The 18,142-nt window shown below is 50.0% G+C and overlaps 1 protein-coding gene across 1 annotated transcript in view; it reads left to right on the top strand.

Moving 5' to 3' along the window:
- Positions 1-5,734: 5,734 nt before the first annotated feature.
- Positions 5,735-18,142, top strand: part of gfap (glial fibrillary acidic protein) — a 109,566-nt gene continuing 97,158 nt past the window's right edge. Inside the window, exons 1-2 of the mRNA XM_070864092.1 lie at positions 5,735-5,873; positions 11,347-11,751. Coding sequence (XP_070720193.1) covers positions 5,776-5,873; positions 11,347-11,751 — 503 coding nt within the window. The 5' untranslated portion in view covers positions 5,735-5,775. The remainder of the gene's footprint in view (positions 5,874-11,346; positions 11,752-18,142) is intronic.

Below are 18,142 nucleotides of genomic sequence, written 5' to 3'. Positions count from 1 at the left end.
TGGGTTAGTTTACAGTATTCAGTCTATCGAGTCATACATAACAGAGGAAGTTACATCATACCTTGACTGGTGTATTATAATTTAGTTATAACCTGTAATGCACAGTTTATTATAATATAGTTATACCCCGTAACACACGGTGTATTATAATATCATCATAGGCAATGCCTTGAAATCGAGGAAGATTTACTTCCACTCTAAAAGTGAGTTCTCAGGTGACTGTACAGTCCAATACAGGAATTACAGTCTCTGTCACAGGTGGGACAGACAGTGGTTGAGGGAAGGGGTGGGTGGGACTGGTTTGCCGCACGCTCCTTCCGCTGCCTGCGCTTGATTTCTGTACGCTCTCGGCGACAAGACTCGAGGTACTCAGCGCCCTCCCGGATGCTCTTCCTCCACTTAGGGCGGCCTTGGGCCAGGGATTACCAGGTGTCGGTGGGGATGTTGCACTTTATCAAGGAGGCTTTGAGGGTGTCCTTGAAATGTTTCCTCTGCCCACCTGGGGCTCGCTTGTCATGTAGGAGTTCCGAGTAGAGCGCTTGGTTTCCTGTCAGGCATGTGGACGATGTGGCCCGCTCAACGGAGCTAGTCAGTGCTTCGCTGCTGGGGATGTTGGCCTGATGGAGAACACTGACGTTGATGTATCTATCCTCCCAGGGGATTTGCAGAATCTTGCGGAGGCAGTGTTGGTGGTATTTCTCCATTGCTTGAGGTGTCTACGGTACATGGTCCACGTCTCTGAGCCATACAGGAGGGCAGGTATCACTACAGCCCTTTAGACCATAAGCTTGGTGTGAGATTTGAGGTCCTGATCTTCAAACACTCTCTTCCTCAGGTGACCGAAGGCTGCGCTGGCACACTGGAGGCAGTCTTGGACCTTGTCGTCGATGTCTGCCCTTGCTGATAGTAGGCTCTCAGGTATGGAAAGTGGTCCACGTTGTCCAAGGCCGCAATGTGGATCTTGATGACTGGGGGGCAGTGCTGTGTGGCGGGGTCAGGTTGGTGGAGGACCTTTGTCTTACGGATGTTTAGTGTAAGGCCCATGCTTTCGTACGCCTCGGTGAAGATGTTGATGATGGCTTGGAGTTCAACCTCTGAATGTGTTATCCACGTACTGAAGTTCAACGACAGAGGATGGGATGACCTTGGATCTAGCCTGGAGATGACGAAGGTTGAACAGGTTCCCATTGGTTCTATAGTTTAGTTTCACTCCAGTGGGGAGCTTGTTGAGTGTGAGATGGAGCATTGCAGCGAGGAAGATCAAGAAGAGCATTGGTACAATGACGCAGCCTTGCTTGACCCTTATATGCGGTCCGAATGTGGCTTGGGTCTGTGGTGGATCCGTTGGTCAGGATCACGGCCTGCATGTCGTCGTGGTGACGAACATTTGGGGGCAGCTGAAACGGAGAAGGACGCTCCATAGTCCCTCGTGGTTGACAGTTTCAAAGACCTTTGTAAGGTCAAAGAAGGCCATTTAGAAGGATTGGTGCTGGTCCCTGCATTTCTCTTGTAGTTGTCGCGCCGTAAAGATCATGTCCATTGTGGACGGAATCCACTTTGCGACTTTGGGAGGAGCTTTTCAGCCACAGGGAGAAGACGATTGAGGAGGACTCTAGCGATGACTTTCCCAATGGCTGACAGCAGGGAGATTCCTCTGTAGTTGCTGCAATCAGACTTGTCCCTTTTTGTAAAGATGGTCACAATTATGGCATCTCTGAGATCTTCCGGCATGCTCTCCTCCTACCAGATAAGAGAGATGAGGTCATGCATTCGTGCCAATATTGCTTCCCCACCATACTTTTGTGCCTCGCCGAGGATTCCATCTGTTCCTGATGCCTTGTTGTTCTTGAGCTGACAGGTGGCCTTTTCTACCACATGCAGGGCTGTGATTAGCTGAGATGGCAGCAGGTAGCATACTGCGGGATGGAGTCGAGAACACTTGAGTCAATGACAGAGTCTCGATTAAGGAGATCTTCTTAATCTCTCTGGCGATTATAATATAGTTGTACCCAGTAACACAGTGTGTATTATAATATAGTTATATCCTGTAACACACGGTATAATATAATATAGTTATGCCCTGTAACACAGTGCTTTATAATATAGTTATACCGTGGAACATAGAGTATATTATAATATAGTTATACCCTGTAACACAGTGGATATTCGAATCATCATCATAGGCAGTCCCTCATAATCGAGGAAGACTTGCTTCCACTCTTAGCATGAGTTCTTAGGTGACCGAACAGTCCAATACGAGAACCGCAGTCTCTGTCACAGGTGGGACAGTCGTTGAGGGAAAGGGTGGGCGGGGAGCCTGGTTTGCCGCACGCTCCTTCCGCTGCCTGCGCTTGATTTCTGCATGCTCTTGGCGAAGATACTCGAGGAGCTCAGCGCCCTCCCGAATGCACTTTCTCGACCTAGGGTGGTCTATGGCCAAGGACTCCCAGGTGTCAGTGGGGATGTCGCACTTTATCAGGGAGGCTTTGAGGGTGGCCTTGTAACGTTTCCTCTGCCCGCCTTTGGTTCGTTTGCCGTGGACAAGTTCCGAGTAGAGAGCATGCTTTGGGAGTCTTGTGTCTGGCATGCGAACAATGTGGCCTGCCCAGAGGAGCTGATCGAGTGTGGTCAGTGCTTCAATGCTGGGGATGTTGGCCTGGATGAGGACGCTAATGTTTGTGCGACTATCCTCCCAGGGGATATGCAGGATCTTGCGGAAACATCGCAGTTGTACTCTGTAGCACATAGTGCATTATGCTATAGTTATACCCTGTAACACAGTGTATATTATAATATAGTTATACTATATAACACACAGTGCATTATAATATAGTTATACCCTGTTACACACAGTGCATTATGCTCTAGTTATACCCTGTAACACAGTGTATATTATAATATAGTTATACCCTGTAACAGACAGTTATTATAATATAGTTATAACCTGCAACACTGTAAAGAGTTCTGGGGAGTGTTGTGCTTTGGGTGTCTCTCTCTCTGGGCTTCTGCCTTCACAGCTTATGCCTGGCCTGTGAGGTACCCTGAGTGCTGCAAGAGCACCCCTGGAGAGACTGTGTCCACAGCTTATGAAGGGGGTTTTGAGATTCGTGCGTCCCCACAGCTTATGGCTAGCCTGTGAGGCACCTGTGAATGTCAAACACTCCTAACCCCTTCTTCCCTAGCCTGTGACACACAGTTGAGCGTTTTTGAGGCGCTCCTAGCTTCCCTTACCCTGTTCTGACACAAGACTCACGATCAGGAGATGTAATACAACAGAACTGAGATGAGGCGATTCCAAGAGGAACTTTAAGCTTCCAATTTATTTGACAAGGTGTATCTCAACAAGCAGCAATACACCAACAAAACAATCCCCCTAAATCCCACTAAACGGACACAACAAAAATGTTTACACAAGTTTAGCAGTACAATGCCCAACCTCCCACCTTTCGTGACCTAACTGAGTTGGGAGTTCTGGGGACCAGAGGTAGTACTCACTACTGTGCCTTTTGCCGTCTGGTGGTTTGTTTCTTCTGTCTTCGGTGTCTTCGGGCACTGGGCTTCCTTCTGTGTCGAGAGGCTTGCTGGTTGTTTGCTCACGATAGCAGAACACACATACACACTGGGTCAGAACCCCCTTCTTATAGCCAGATATCCAGTACACCTCTCGTGCTGAAATCGATCCTGCCCATTGGTGGGCTTTGTGATTTTGAAAAATGCAGCAGTGTTAGATTTTGCCGTTTTTTTCCACCGACCATTCAGATGTTAACCTACGCAAGGGTTGAGTAGGTGTTGATTGGGTTGGCAGGGTGTGGGCCTCCTGTAGCCATTGTGTAGGCCCTCGGTTTGTTTTGGGTTCCCTAGTTTTCTGAAGGCCTGCATAATTTCCCGATAATGGTGTAAACATGGGGATGGTGATGAGTCAGTCCCACAGTTTTCGAGCAAGTGCTCTCCCATTGGCTTGAAGCCCCTTGCTTTGGGCTAACTTATTATAATATAGTTATACCCTGTAACACAGTGTATTACAATATAGTTATACCCTGTAACACAGTGTATTACAATATAGTTATACCCTGTAACACAGTGTATTACAATATAGTTATACCCTGTAACACAGTGTATTACAATATAGTTATATCCTGTAACATAGTGTATTATAATATAGTTATACCCTGTAACACAGTGTATTACAATATAGTTATACCCTGTAACACAGTGTATTATAATAGTTATACCCGTAACACAGTGTATTACAATATAGTTATACCCTGTAACACAGTGTATTACAATATAGTTATACCCTGTAACACAGTGTATTACAATATAGTTATACCCTGTAACACAGTGTATTACAATATAGTTATATCCTGTAACATAGTGTATTATAATATAGTTATACCCTGTAACACAGTGTATTACAATATAGTTATACCCTGTAACACAGTGTATTACAATATAGTTATACCCTGTAACACAGTGTATTACAATATAGTTATACCCTGTAACACAGTGTATTACAATATAGTTATATCCTGTAACATAGTGTATTATAATATAGTTATACCCTGTAACACAGTGTATTACAATATAGTTATACCCTGTAACACAGTGTATTACAATATAGTTATACCCTGTAACACAGTGTATTACAATATAGTTATACCCTGTAACACAGTGTATTACAATATAGTTATACCCTGTAACACAGTGTATTACAATATAGTTATACCCTGTAACACAGTGTATTACAATATAGTTATACCCTGTAACACAGTGTATTACAATATAGTTATATCCTGTAACACAGTGTATTACAATATAGTTATACCCTGTAACACAGTGTATTACAATATAGTTATACCCTGTAACACAGTGTATTACAATATAGTTATACCCTGTAACACAGTGTATTACAATATAGTTATACCCTGTAACACAGTGTATTACAATATAGTTATTCCCTGTAACACAGTATATTACAATATAGTTATACCCTGTAACACACAGGGTTGGATTTTCGGTCTCTTGCCGCCCCTATTGGCGCCCCAGAGGGACATTCGGTGCTGGTTTCGAGGGACACTGAGCATTACCGCCCAGACGTGGCTGTGACATCAGTTCGATTTTTGCCTGCCGCACGATGCGTAGAGCGCCCTTGTGGGAGTGCCTGTTGAAGCTCGAAATGTCGACCTCGAGTAACTGCGAATGTTTTGGGTGGATTTGTTTTGCGATTTATATTGTGGTGTTGTGAGTTATGTATTGGGAATGTTTTTCCTGGGTTTATTTCAGGTGCCCCCCACCGCCCGCCCGCCCCAGGCCTCTCTCAGGGCGCTCCGAGGCCGGCTGCTTAGCTCGGGATTTTCGCTTGCTCAGCTGGCCTAGCGCCCCGAGAGAGATGTGTAATGCCTCCCTTCGTGCTACCCCTCCACCCTCAAGGCCCAGCTGATGAATTTTGCAGCGGCAGACACAATCCATTTGACGGTGCAAAATTTACCGCTGCGCCCCAACAGTAGTATTTCTGGGACGGCTGTACATCCGAAATATGAATATTTTAATATCATTAGCTAGTAAAGAATGGTCTGTTGGTCGACACGAATTTCCAGAGCTCACGAATGAGAAGTGGGCTTTGGCCTGAGGTGCACTAGGACCCTGTGGCATTCCCTGGCAGCCACCCTGTACCAGGGGAAGGACCTGTGTATATAAGCAAGCGGACAGTGGGGAGAGAGTCCCATCCAGGATCTGTAACTTGCAGCGACACCAGCGGCTACTGAGTGGGCAAAGATGAGCGTGAGCTTCGAGTCAACGCAGACCTCCTCTTACAGGAAGCGATTTGGGGGCCTCAACACAGTCCCAGGGAGCAGATTCAGCTTCACAAAGAGGTACCAAATAACGTAGCACTCCCACAGCAGCCTCGCCTGTAACCTGAGCAACAGTTCATACAATGGGCAGGCTGCACGCTGCTCCAGACTGTGACTGTGTCACTGCTGTGAGCACTGCACCTTCACATCCAGGTACAGAGACATCTGGGGCTTCAAACAACAGCCTCCTCCAGTCATCAGTCCTTCACAACATCGCGACTGGTTCAGAACTAGTCTAAGCTCTCATTGTATAGTACCTGGACTGGTTTAGAACTGGTTTAAGCTCTCATTGTACGGTACCTGGACTGGTTTAGAACTGGTTTAAGCTCTCGCTGTACAGTACCTGGGCTGGTTTAGAACTGGTTTAAGCTCTCGCAGTACAGTACCTGGGCTGGTTTAGAACTGGTTTAAGCTCTCGCAGTACAGTACCTGGGCTGGTTTAGAACTGGTTTAAGCTCTCGCAGTACAGTACCTGGGCTGGTTTAGAACTGGTTTAAACTCTCATTGTACAGTACCTGGACTGGTTTAGAACTGGTTTAAGCTCTCGCTGTACAGTACCTAACTGGTTTGACCTGGTCTAAGCTCTGATCTTGCGCTCCCTGGATAGGTTAAAGCTAGTTTAGACTTTCAATGTATAATGTTTGGACCGCCTTATACTTGGTCTAGTCTCTCACTGTACAAGATCTGGACTGGTTTGACCTGGTCTAGGCTCGGGTACAGTCTGTCGAGCGGTTTGTGTCTGTTTGGGCCTTGCCGAGACTCTTCCCCGAGTGTCTCTGCTGGTTCAGGGCTCGGATGAAACCTGCGCTGTAACTGTTGCTCCAGTGAGACTCTCCTCACATTGTCTTTATTAACCCAAGTGTTTATATTCCAATCGGCAATCCCAACTTCAGCACAGTATGGGGGGGGGGGGGAATAGAGGGGGGTCTCAGTATTGGGGGAGGGAATAGAGGGGGGGTCTCAGTATTGGGGGAGGGGATAGAGGTGGATCTCAGTATGGGGGCAGGGGATAGAGGGGGGGGTCTCAGTATGGGGGGAGGGGATAGAGGGGGGGTCTCAGTATGGGGGCAGGGGATAGAGGGGGGGTCTCAGTGTGGGGGGAGGGGATAGATGGGGGTCTCAGTATTGGGGCAAGGGATAGAGGTGGGTCTCAGTATGGGGGGAGGGGATAGAGGGGGGACCTCAGTATTGGGGCAAGGGATAGAGGTGGGTCTCAGTATGGGGGGAGGGGCTAGAGGGGGGTCTCAGTATTGGGGCAAGGGATAGAGGTGGGTCTCAGTATTGGGGCAAGGGATAGAGGTGGGTCTCAGTATGGGGGGAGGGGATAGAGGGGGGTCTCAGTATGGGGGGAGGGGATAGAGGGGGGGTCTCAGTATTGGGGCAAGGGATAGAGGTGGGTCTCAGTATGGGGGGAGGGGATAGAGGGGGGGCCTCAGTATTGGGGCAAGGGATAGAGGTGGGTCTCAGTATGGGGGGAGGGGCTAGAGGGGGGTCTCAGTATTGGGGCAAGGGATAGAGGTGGGTCTCAGTATGGGGGGAGGGGATAGAGGGGGGTCTCAGTATGGGGGGAGGGGATAGAGGGGGGTCTCAGTATTGGGGAGGGGATAGATGGGGGTCTCAGTATGGGGGAAGGGGATAGAGATGGGTCTCAGTATGGGGGGAGGGGATAGAGGGGGGCTCAGTATGGGGGGAGGGGATAGAGGGGGTCTCAGTATGGGGGGAGAGGGGGGTCTCGGTATGGGGGGGAGAGGAGATCTCAGTATGGGGGGAGAGAGGGGGGAGAGAGGGGGTCTCAGTATGGGGGGAGAGGGGGGTCTCAGTATGGGGGGAGAGAGGGGGAGAGAGGGATAGAGGGGGTCTCAGTATGGGGAGAGAGGGGGGCTCGGTATGGGGGGAGAGAGGGGGTCTTAGTATGAGGGGAAGAAAGGGGTCTCAGTGTGGGGGGAAAGAGGGGGTCTCGGTATGGGGGGATAGAGGGGTGTCTCGGTATGGGGGGTGAGAGGGATAGAGGGGGTTCTCGATTTTGGGGGGAGATGGGGTCTCAGTATGGGGGGAGAGAGGGGGTCGGTTTTGGGGGAGAGAGGGGGGTCTTAGTATGGGGGAGAGTCGGGGGGGTCTCGGTTTGAGGGGGGGTAGAGAGGGTCTCGGTTTGGGGGTGAGAGAGGGGGGCTTGCTTTGGGGGGAGAGAGGAGAGTCTCAGTATGGGGAGGGATAGAGAGGGTCTCAGTATGGGAAGGGATAGAGAGGTCTCAGTATTTTATGGAAGAAAGACTGCCGTCTTCTCTTTTTATTCCAGGTTTAGTCGGTCTGTTGAACCGTACATTAGGCGTTAGAGCTGCCCACCTGACCCCTTCCTCCTCCACTCAGAATCCCCCCCACCGCTCCCCAATCCCAGTAGCCCCCCCAACCACCCCCGACCCAGTCTGCTCCGTTTGTCAGGAGGGAATTGCAAGGGAATGGCGCCTCCCAGTGGATTGTGAAAGTATTGCTGTGCCGATATTAGAATTGAACTGTGGCGAAATCCTTTAGCAATGTGTAATATAGCTAATTCATTGCAAAAATACCAACTATTTAAACACTGAAACAAAGAGTGTCACCAGAAATACTATTGTGAAAAGTAGCAGAATTTTACGAATCACTGAAAGGGCGGTGGAGGGAGATTAAAAAAAGAGAAAGATGGGAGTGAGACGGGAGAAAGAGAGAGGGATCGGGGTCAGAGAGAGAGAGATGACAGGAGGAGAGGGAGATGGACACAGAGAAGGGTGACTGGAAGAGAGAAGAGGGAAAGGGAGAGAAAGATAGTGAGAGGCAGACAGAAGAGGAGAGATAAAGAGGGAGAGAGAGAAGGACCAAAGATAGGGAGGGGAAGGCGGGAAAAGTCAGGGAGGGTGACTAGGGACAGAGGGATAGAGGGGGAGGACAGAAGGAGAGAGGGAAGGCAGGGGAAGGAATTGGGGAAGAGAATCAGGTGCGGAGAGAGAGCAGGGGGGATGGGAGAGACGCAGATAGACAGAGAGAGTGGGACAGGGTGGAACGGGTGCTTTGGCACGGGGTCACTGCGCAGTCACCCTGGATGATTAATTTCTCCTCCCAGACCCTGGATTAACTCTTTGAGGACTGCTGTCACTCATCTACCCCAATATGAACAGAATAAGATTGGGAAGAGGCAAAAGTAAAGTCAGCAAGAACCAAATCAGATGAAACGTTAAACCGAGGCCCCGTCTACCCTCTCGGGCGGATGTAAAAGATCCCACGGCACTATTTCGAAGCAGAGTAGGGGGTTCACCACGATGTCCTGGCCAATATTTATCTCTCAATCAACATGTACAACAGATTACCTGCTCATTTATCCCAGTGCTGTTTGTGGGAGCTTGCTGTGCGCAAAATTGCAGCCACGATTCCTGCACTACAGCAGGGACTACACTTCAAAAAGTACTTCCCGGCCTCACTGGTTAATCTTTCTTTCGATTAGAAACTAAATGAGAACGAATGAAACAAACGACATTGTTAATACCGAGAGAGTCTGAAAAGTTCCATGATGGATTAGCAACTGTGAAAGAAGCTGAAGAACAGACCCAAAAGGGTGGAGGGCCATTATCAGCGTTACCAAGCAGATGGGTGCTTCATTTTTAGCTTCCCCGGCCTGCTGATAAATGGATTCACCGGCACCACCTTTAAATGGACACTAAACCCTGCGGGTCAGAAGGCCCCAGGTTTGGTTCTCGGTCTGTGGAGCGAGCTCAGCTCAGCCAGTTAGCGATAGACGTATGATCTTTGACCCCAGCACCCCTGGGCCAGGGAGGGCTGGGATCCCTGCTCGTGACCTCTCACCGCTGCCCATACCGGGACACTGAGTGAGGGCACGATGCCTCCCATGGCCGATTGTCCGGTCAGTCCTCACTCTCGAGACTCACATGAGGGATGGCTATTTGAGTGAAGCACCTGTGATTTGGGCATCAGCCGTTTCCTTGCTCACAGTTCGATTGAACAGCGAGAATTAATTTTTAGACAGCTTCGAGTGATTAAAAACACCAGAAGGTGTTTGAATTATTGGGCCCATCCTGATTGGCTACTGTCTGTGTCAATCATGGAAAACCACAACCCTCCTTAGTTCACTTGAAAATTCAGTTTAAAATATCTCTGTCCTGAATCAGTTCGCAGGCCAATGAGGACATACTTGGGATCAGTAAACAGGATCTGGAGCAGCTTATCAGGTCATTTATCAATCAGAGATCTCATTAATTGCTTATTAAATGATTGAAGGCAGCAATATAAACGCTCCAGTCGGCTGATGTCAGGGGGCTGGGGCCGATGGGGGGGGCGTGTGGACTGGGGCCAGGGGAGGGGTGGGGTCTCACTAGCAGTGGACGGGAGCCGGGGGAGAGCGGTGCTGGGGGGGGAACACTGAGCAACTGGCACCTGATAATCCCACAGGAGCGAAAAACAGTTCAGGTGTCTGTCACCTGGGCCCTCAACCCCAGTGAGGCTGCTAGACTGTGCCCCCAGCGTTAGAGGGGCACATGGCCAGTTCACTGTAACACAGTGAGTCTATAACCCATTGGGGCCTCGCTGTAACACAGTGAGTCGATACCCTATAGGGGCCATGTGTTGTAACACAGTGAGTATATAACCCATTGGTCCCTTGCTGTAACACAGTGAGTATATACCCCATTGGGGCCTTTCTGTAACACAGTGACAATATACCCCATTGGGGCCTTGCTGTAACATAGTGAGTATATACCCCATTGGGGCCTTGTTGTAACACAGTGAGTATATAACCCATTGGGGCCTTGCTGTAACACAGTGAGTATATAACCCATTGGGGCCTTGCTGTAACAAAGTGAGTATATACCCCATTGGTCCCTTGCTGTAACACAGTGAGTATATACCCCATTGGTCCCTTGCTGTAACACAGTGAGTATATACCCCATTGGTCCCTTGCTGTAACACAGTGAGTATATACCCCATTGGTCCCTTGCTGTAACACAGTGAGTATATACCCCATTGGTCCCTTGCTGTAACACAGTGAGTATATACCCCATTGGTCCCTTGCTGTAACACAGTGAGTATATAACCCATTGGGGGCCCTTGGTGCAGTGACACTGAGCAGCATGTACCAACCTTGACCCCCTGGTGTGTGCCAAGGTATCTGGCCTCAGCCAGGAAGCTATTCAACTGCTGTCCTTGCTGTAATACAGTCTTAAGAAGGTTAAAATTAGGTGGCATTGGGATCTGTTGCTCCTGCTGGAAAGTGTGTGTGAATGTCACTGAAGGACAGAGTCAAGGTTGGCTGTGATGTCTTCTGTTGTGAAATAAGTTGCCACAGCTCACTGCATGAAGAGAGGCCACTTGGGCAAAGTTACTGGCAGCACGATAGACCTGTGGAATTCATCGAGAGAAATGGGATGGGAATAAAGATGTTTATGCTGGGCTAGCTCGGGGCGGGGGGAATGAATGGAATCTTTGTGCCTGCTAATTCCATCCTCTTACACAGGTCTGTTTTACCAAGCTCCTCCAGAAGCTCCGTGATCCGACTGAGGCATGTCAACTACCCAACTAAAGGCATAGGGATGTTCCAGGAGAAGCTTGATTTCTCCTTGTCAGACGCCCTCAACGCTGAGTTCAAGGAGACCCGCACCAACGAGAAGTTTGAGATGATGGAGCTGAACGACCGCTTTGCCAGTTACATCGAGAAGGTGCGCTTCCTGGAGAACCAGAACAAGGTGTTGGCCACCGAGCTCAACCAGATCAAAGGCAAGGAGCCCAGCCGGCTGGGGGAGATGTACCTGGATGAGATCAGGGAGCTGCGGCAGCAGATGGACCAGCTCAACAGCGCCAAGGCCCGGCTGGAGATCGAGAAGGACAACCTGCTGGAGGATCACAACAACCTGAAGCAGAGGTAACCGATCCCCACACACTGGGCTGGAAGTCCGTCCTCTGGGCATTAGCCTGGCCAGTACCCAACCCCCACACACTGGACTGGATGTCCGTCCACTGGGCATTGACCTGGCCGAACCCAACCCCCACACACTGGGCTCAATGTCTACCTTCACCCTCTGGGCGTTAGCCTGGCCAGTACCCAACCCCCACACATGCTGGGCTCAATGTCTACCTTCGCCCTCTGGGTGTTAGCCTGGCCGGGGGGGGGTGGGGGGGGTCTCATGCCCGTTCTCCAACCTACTCAATGGGTGAGAATGGGGTGGGTTCGATAACGGATGTGCGTTCCGCCCCAACAGACTAACACCCAGGGGGTGACGATGCCCCCATTGTTAGTATCATACAGCACACAAGGAGGCGATTGGGCCCATCCTCCTCCTCCTGTGCCGGCTCTGTGAATGAGTGATCTAATCAGTCCCACTCCCCGCTCTTTCCCCATAGTCCTGCAAATTTCTCTCCTTCATGTATTTATCCAATTGACTTTTGAAAATTGCTACTGAAACTGCTCCCACCGCCCTATCAGGCAGCACATTTCAGATCACAACAACTCGACGTGTAAAACTAATTCTCCCCATCTCCCCTTTGGTCCTTTGCTAATTATCTTCAATCTGTGCCCTCTGGTTATCGCCCCCCCCCCCACCCCCCACCCAACAGCTTATCCCGATTTACTTTGGTAAAACCCCTCATGATGTGTTCTGAACTATGTTGTAAAGTTTGTTTCTCCGCCGTGTATGTGAAGGATGCTCTCCCTTGGGAGATCCTCTGTTCCTTCCCCTCTTGTCGGCCTTTTCAAGGCTGCACTCTGGGTCGGCATTGGGCATTGGGTAGGTCGTTGATTGCAGACCAACAACCCTGCCGTCCCCTGCCTGGCAGCTAGAGGGCGTGTCGCCAGTGTTCAGATGCCAACTCACTGTTGAAGCGCTCTCCTCCACCTTGGGAGATTCTCCCAATTCCCACTCGGTTCCCCCCCGCCCCCCACGTCCTCTGACTCGGAGATGGGGCAGACTGGGGGCTCACTGCAGCCCTCAAAAAGTGAGTATGCAGGTACAGCAAGTAATCAGGAAGGCCAATGGAATGTTGGCCTTTATTGCAAGGGGGATAGAGTATAAAAGCAGAGAAGTCCTGCTACAACTGTACAGGGTATTGGTGAGGCCACACCTGGAGTACTGCGTACAGTTTTAGTCTCCGTATTTAAGGAAGGATATACTTGAATTGGAGGCTGTGCAGAGAAGGTTCACTCGGTTGATTCTGGGGATGAGGGAGTTGACTTATGAGGATAGGTTGAGTAGGTTGGGCCTCTATTCATTGGAGTTCAGAAGAATGAGAGGTGATCTTTTTGAAACATATAAGATAATGAGGGGGCTCGACAAGGTGGATGCAGAGAGGATATTTCCACTTGTCGGGGAAACTAAAACTAGGGGACATAGCCTCAGAATAAGGGGCCGCCCGTTTAGAACTGAGATGAGGAGGAATTTCTTCCCTCAGAGGGTCGTGAACCTGTGGAATTCTCTGCCACAGAGAGCTGTGGAGGCTAGATCATTGAATATATTTAAGGCGAAGATAAACAGATTTTTGAGCGTTAAGGGAATAAAGGGTTATGGGGAGTGGGCAGGGAAGTGGAGCTGAGTCCATGATCGGTTCAACCATGATCTTATTGAATGGCGGAGCAGGCTCGAGGGGTCAAATATCATACTCCTGCTCCTGTTTCTTATGTTTTTATCGAATGACAATCACACCAGGCCAGGACAGGAGAAAGGCAGACTCCTGGGCTGAGCCCCGTGGCCAAGGTCAAGGCAACCCTGGACACCCTTGGGAGAGTCACCACCCACAGGGCAGGACGAGGTTAGACTAAAGGGGCGCTGCTGTCTGGCAAAGGGTGCAATGGCAACCGATGAAGAATCTCAGAACGTTATCAATGGGCTGCACACTATGGCGCCAAGCTCCAACCTCAACACAGATACTTCCATTCCATTTTTGCAGTGTTGAGTTTTTGGAACGTGAGATTCGCTTTATTTTTAAGCCATTTTCTTCCTGCCAGGTTCCTTGGGTCTCCCCGACCCCTGACCCCCCGACTCCCGACCCCCAGCCCCCATCCCCCAACCAAAACCCCTAACCCCATCCCCCAACCCCTACCCAACCCCTACCCAATCCCCAAACACCTAATCCCCATCCCCCAATCCCAACCCCATCCCCCAACCCCCAATCCCCCAACCCAATCCCCCAATCCCCCATCCCCCAACCCAATCCCCAACTCAATCCCCCAACCCAATCCCCCATCCCCCAACCCAATCCCCCATCCCCCAACCCAATCCCCCAACCCCCATCCCCCAACCCCATCCCCCAACCCCCAACCCCAATCCCCCAACTCAATCCCCCAACCCAATCCCCCAACCACATCCCCCAACCCCCAACCCCAATCCCCCAACTCAATCCCCCAACCCAATCCCCCAACCCCCATCCCCCAACTCAATCCCCCAATCCCCATCCCCAACCCAATCCCCCAATCCCCAACCCCAATCCCCCAACCCCAATCCCCCAACCCCAATCCCCCAACCCCAATCCCCCAACCCCCATCCCCCAACTCAATCCCCCAACCCCCATCCCCAATCCCCCAACCCCCATTCCCAATCCCCCAATCCCCCATCCCCCAACCCCCATTCCCACTCCCCCAACCCCCATCCCCCAACCCCAACCCCCCATCCATCAACCCCCAACCTCCGACCCCCATTCCTCAACCCCCAATCCCCATCCCAACCCCCATCCCCCCAAACCCCAACCCCCATCCCCCAAACCCCAACCCCAACCCCAACCCCCAACCCCATCCCCCAACCCCCATCCCCCAACCCCTATCCCCCATCCATCAACCCCCAACCTCCGACCCCCATCCCTCAACCCCCATCCCAAAGCCTTACCCATTGCTGCTTTGAACCCAGCCCTGGGATCCTGCTATTCACCCTTCCTGTGCAATGAAGAAATTGTCTGGCCTCTGCATGAAGTGGCTTGGATGGACACCCCACCTGCTGGAAAGAAAAGCAATGTGGGCAGAGGTCTGCCCCCGATCACTGAACACCATCACACAGCAATGCCCCAGTGCCATGCGGCATCTATCCTTACAGAACATGTTTCAGAGAGAAGCTTCTGCTGGAAGGTACCCTAAATCAGTGGTAGCAGCTCAGTATGTTTCAACAAACTGACCAACTCCCTGCCCACTGAGAACAGGCACCTTATTTAGGATCAGGGGCTGGAAGCCTTGCAGGTCACCATGGTGATGGTGCTACTCTGTCAAACAAGCAGGGTTCCAGCAATCCTCAAGCAAAGTATTGGCCTTGGAAGGAGTAGAGCGTAGATTTACCAGGGCGTAAAGGGTTAAATTATGAGGACAGGTTGCATAAACATGGCTGGTATTGTCCTGAATTTAGAAGGTTGAGGGGTGATCTAATTGAGGTGTTTAAAATAAACAAAAGGATTGAATAGGGTGGATACAGGGAAACGGTTCACTCTGGTTGAATCCAGAACAAGGGGGCTGAACCTTCAAATGGGAGCTTGGCATTCCAGGAGTGAAATCAGGAAACGTTTATTCATACAAGGTGCAGTGGGAATCTGGAAATCTGCCCCCAAAAGGCTGTGGATACTGGGGGACAATTGGAGCTTTCAACACTGAGATCGATAAATTCTTAGTGGCTTAGGGTATTACGTAGAATTAACAGAACAGAATCGGGCCGTTCAGTCCAACTGGTTTATGCTGTTTTTTATGCTCCACACAAGCCTCCTGCCAATGTACATCATCAAACCCTACCAACATACATCACCTGTTGAACTGAAGTAGACTTTCATTGCCAGATATTCCCCAGTTGATGAAGCAGGGGAAGCCTATTCGTGCTTGAGGTTGAGGTACAGTGATAGGACAGTGTAGAGGGAGCTTTACTCTGTATCTAACTGTGTGCTGTACCTGTCCTGGGAGTGTTTGATGGGACAGTGTAGAGGGAGCTTTACTCTGTATCTAACCCCGTGCTGTACTTGCCCTGGGCATAATATCCTTCAGTTTAATGGGCATAAAAATAAGTGATAAAAAACTTTACCGCTTGTAAATTGCTGCTCTGTGGCCTGTGATTCCCTATTGCAAGTCCCAGAGGAAGAAGCAGCATATTGCCTGATGTACCAGCAGAGGGCGTGCCGGGGCTAACGAGTCGTCGATTGAACATCAGCCGCAGACCGTGAAGCCGGGAGCTGTGGGAACCAATCAGGATTGATGTGTGGGAAGTGATGGTTGGGGTGTTGTGAGGGGGGAAGTTGAATAGTGTGTGAGAGACAAAAACCTGCCCCTTTGTTTTCTAACCTCTGCCACAATGAGTCATTAATAAAAATAGCGATAACTTGTTTGTGTGCAACACCAATGAACGGATGATGGTACCACAGAGTGAGGAAGGGCCTGAGTGTGTGGGCCGTGGACCAGAGGATGGTATGTGGGCCGTCTGTCAGGGGACATAGTGCGCCGACACCCACAATCGATTCACCACTGAGCGAACACAAACACAGCGAGAGCGCGATTAACCCTTCGCAAATCACAGAAGCATTCCTTTAAAGTGGTTGGTCGGAGGTTTAGAGGGGAGATGAGGAAACATTTCTTCAGCCAGAGGGTGGTAGGGGTCTGGAACCCACTGCCTGAAAGGGTGGTAGAGGCAGAAACCCCTCATTGCATTTAAAAAGGGCTTGGATGTGCACTTAAAGTGCCGTAATCCACAGAGCTGTGAGGTGGGATTAGGCTGGGAAGCTCTTGGTCGGCTGGTGCGGACACGATGGGCCGAATGGCCTCTTTCTGTGCTGTAATATTTCTATGATTCTGAAGTGTTTTTATGTGAATACTGCAAGTTAAAGGGTTTGTCCTCCTGAAGCTGAGCACAGGATGAAGGGAAAGAAAACAAATGTTTGATTTTAATGGCAATAATGTTTTGGGCAAAGGGTGCGTTTCACTGCGATTGACTGCTGCAGACTGCAGCCACAAGTCAATGGGATAACATTTATATTAATACCGCACCCCTGTAAGAAATCCTGACGGATCTGTCTTTACATAAAGTGCAGATTATACAACAGGCTAAGGGTATGCTGGGTACTACAAGATGAATATTTTGCTCTGACTATCCAAGTAGAACAGAAATCGGATACCAGAGACACAAGGAAGATTAGGGAAGGGAAACTAACAGGTAATAGTAACAATGATCTAAAGGGTATGAAGCTGGCTGATCTCAATGTTTCCACTGCAAAATAACCTCAGAATCTCAGCAACATGGAGATTATAAAGCTGCTTGGAATCGGGTGTGACACCATGGAATTAGACAACCACAAGTTCGGGGCGGAGGAGCATTTTGAGATCGTGGCTGAGACTCAGTGGGTGATCGTGGCGGAGGTGCGGTGAGTGTTTTGTGGCGGAGGAGCGGCGAGAGATCGTGGCGGAGGTGCGGCAAATGAGGGTACGGGGCCCAGAAGAGGCGAGGGCCCAGGGGCAGCACGGGCCAGCCCACACTGCGATATGTGTGCGCACTAGGTCAGTACAGCAGAGCAGGTCTCCAGTCGTCCTGGTTAACCATTGCCACTGGACCAAGACCTAGTTCTGTCAAGCCCGTGTGGTGGCTGATGTGCAATGGCCACCACATGTTAAAAAAATCCACGCACAGGCATCTTCCACCCTTTTAACTGGAGTTCAGGACTGCAACATCGGGTCCTTCATTGAAACATCTGTGAACTCATATGGAAGCAAGTCATCCTCGTTCGAGGGACCACCTATGATGGAGACAACCACAAACCTTCATTCAAAGAGGAGACAGAAGGACATGCCAAGTATTTTTTTCTCTCTGTCTTCCATGGCAGCTGGTAATTATCACACCATTCACACCCTATCCAGGTTAACCTTTTTCTAACTTCTGCCATTACTATCTCACGTTGGCCCATCATCCCTTTTGTCTCTAAAATCTCTCCTGTCTTCCAACCTATCACAGACCTTCCCTTTTGTTCTTTTCTCCCCGCCCTCTTTCAGTGCTCCTTAAGAATCTGTTTGTTTCAAACACTCTCCAGTTCTGATGAAGAGTCGGCGATCTGAAAAGTTAACTCTGTTTCTCTCCACAGAGGCTGCCTGACCCGCTGAGACCTCCAGCATTCTATGTTTTTATTTCAGATTCCAGCATCCGCAGTATTTTGCTTTTGTATGCCAATTATTAACGTGCCAGTGAGCTTGGCCACAGCAGTGGGAAAGGTGGCAGTATTGGGAACAGTGTAAGGGAGCAATTGTAAAGCTGTAATCTGATTGGGGGGAGTCACCCCGATTGTGTCATCAGTGTCCGTGTGAATTAACCCCATGG

Source organism: Pristiophorus japonicus, chromosome 21 (assembly GCF_044704955.1).
Source record: "Pristiophorus japonicus isolate sPriJap1 chromosome 21, sPriJap1.hap1, whole genome shotgun sequence".
NCBI classification, from domain to species: domain Eukaryota; kingdom Metazoa; phylum Chordata; class Chondrichthyes; family Pristiophoridae; genus Pristiophorus; species Pristiophorus japonicus.
This window is presented reverse-complemented; position numbering and strand designations above follow the sequence as displayed.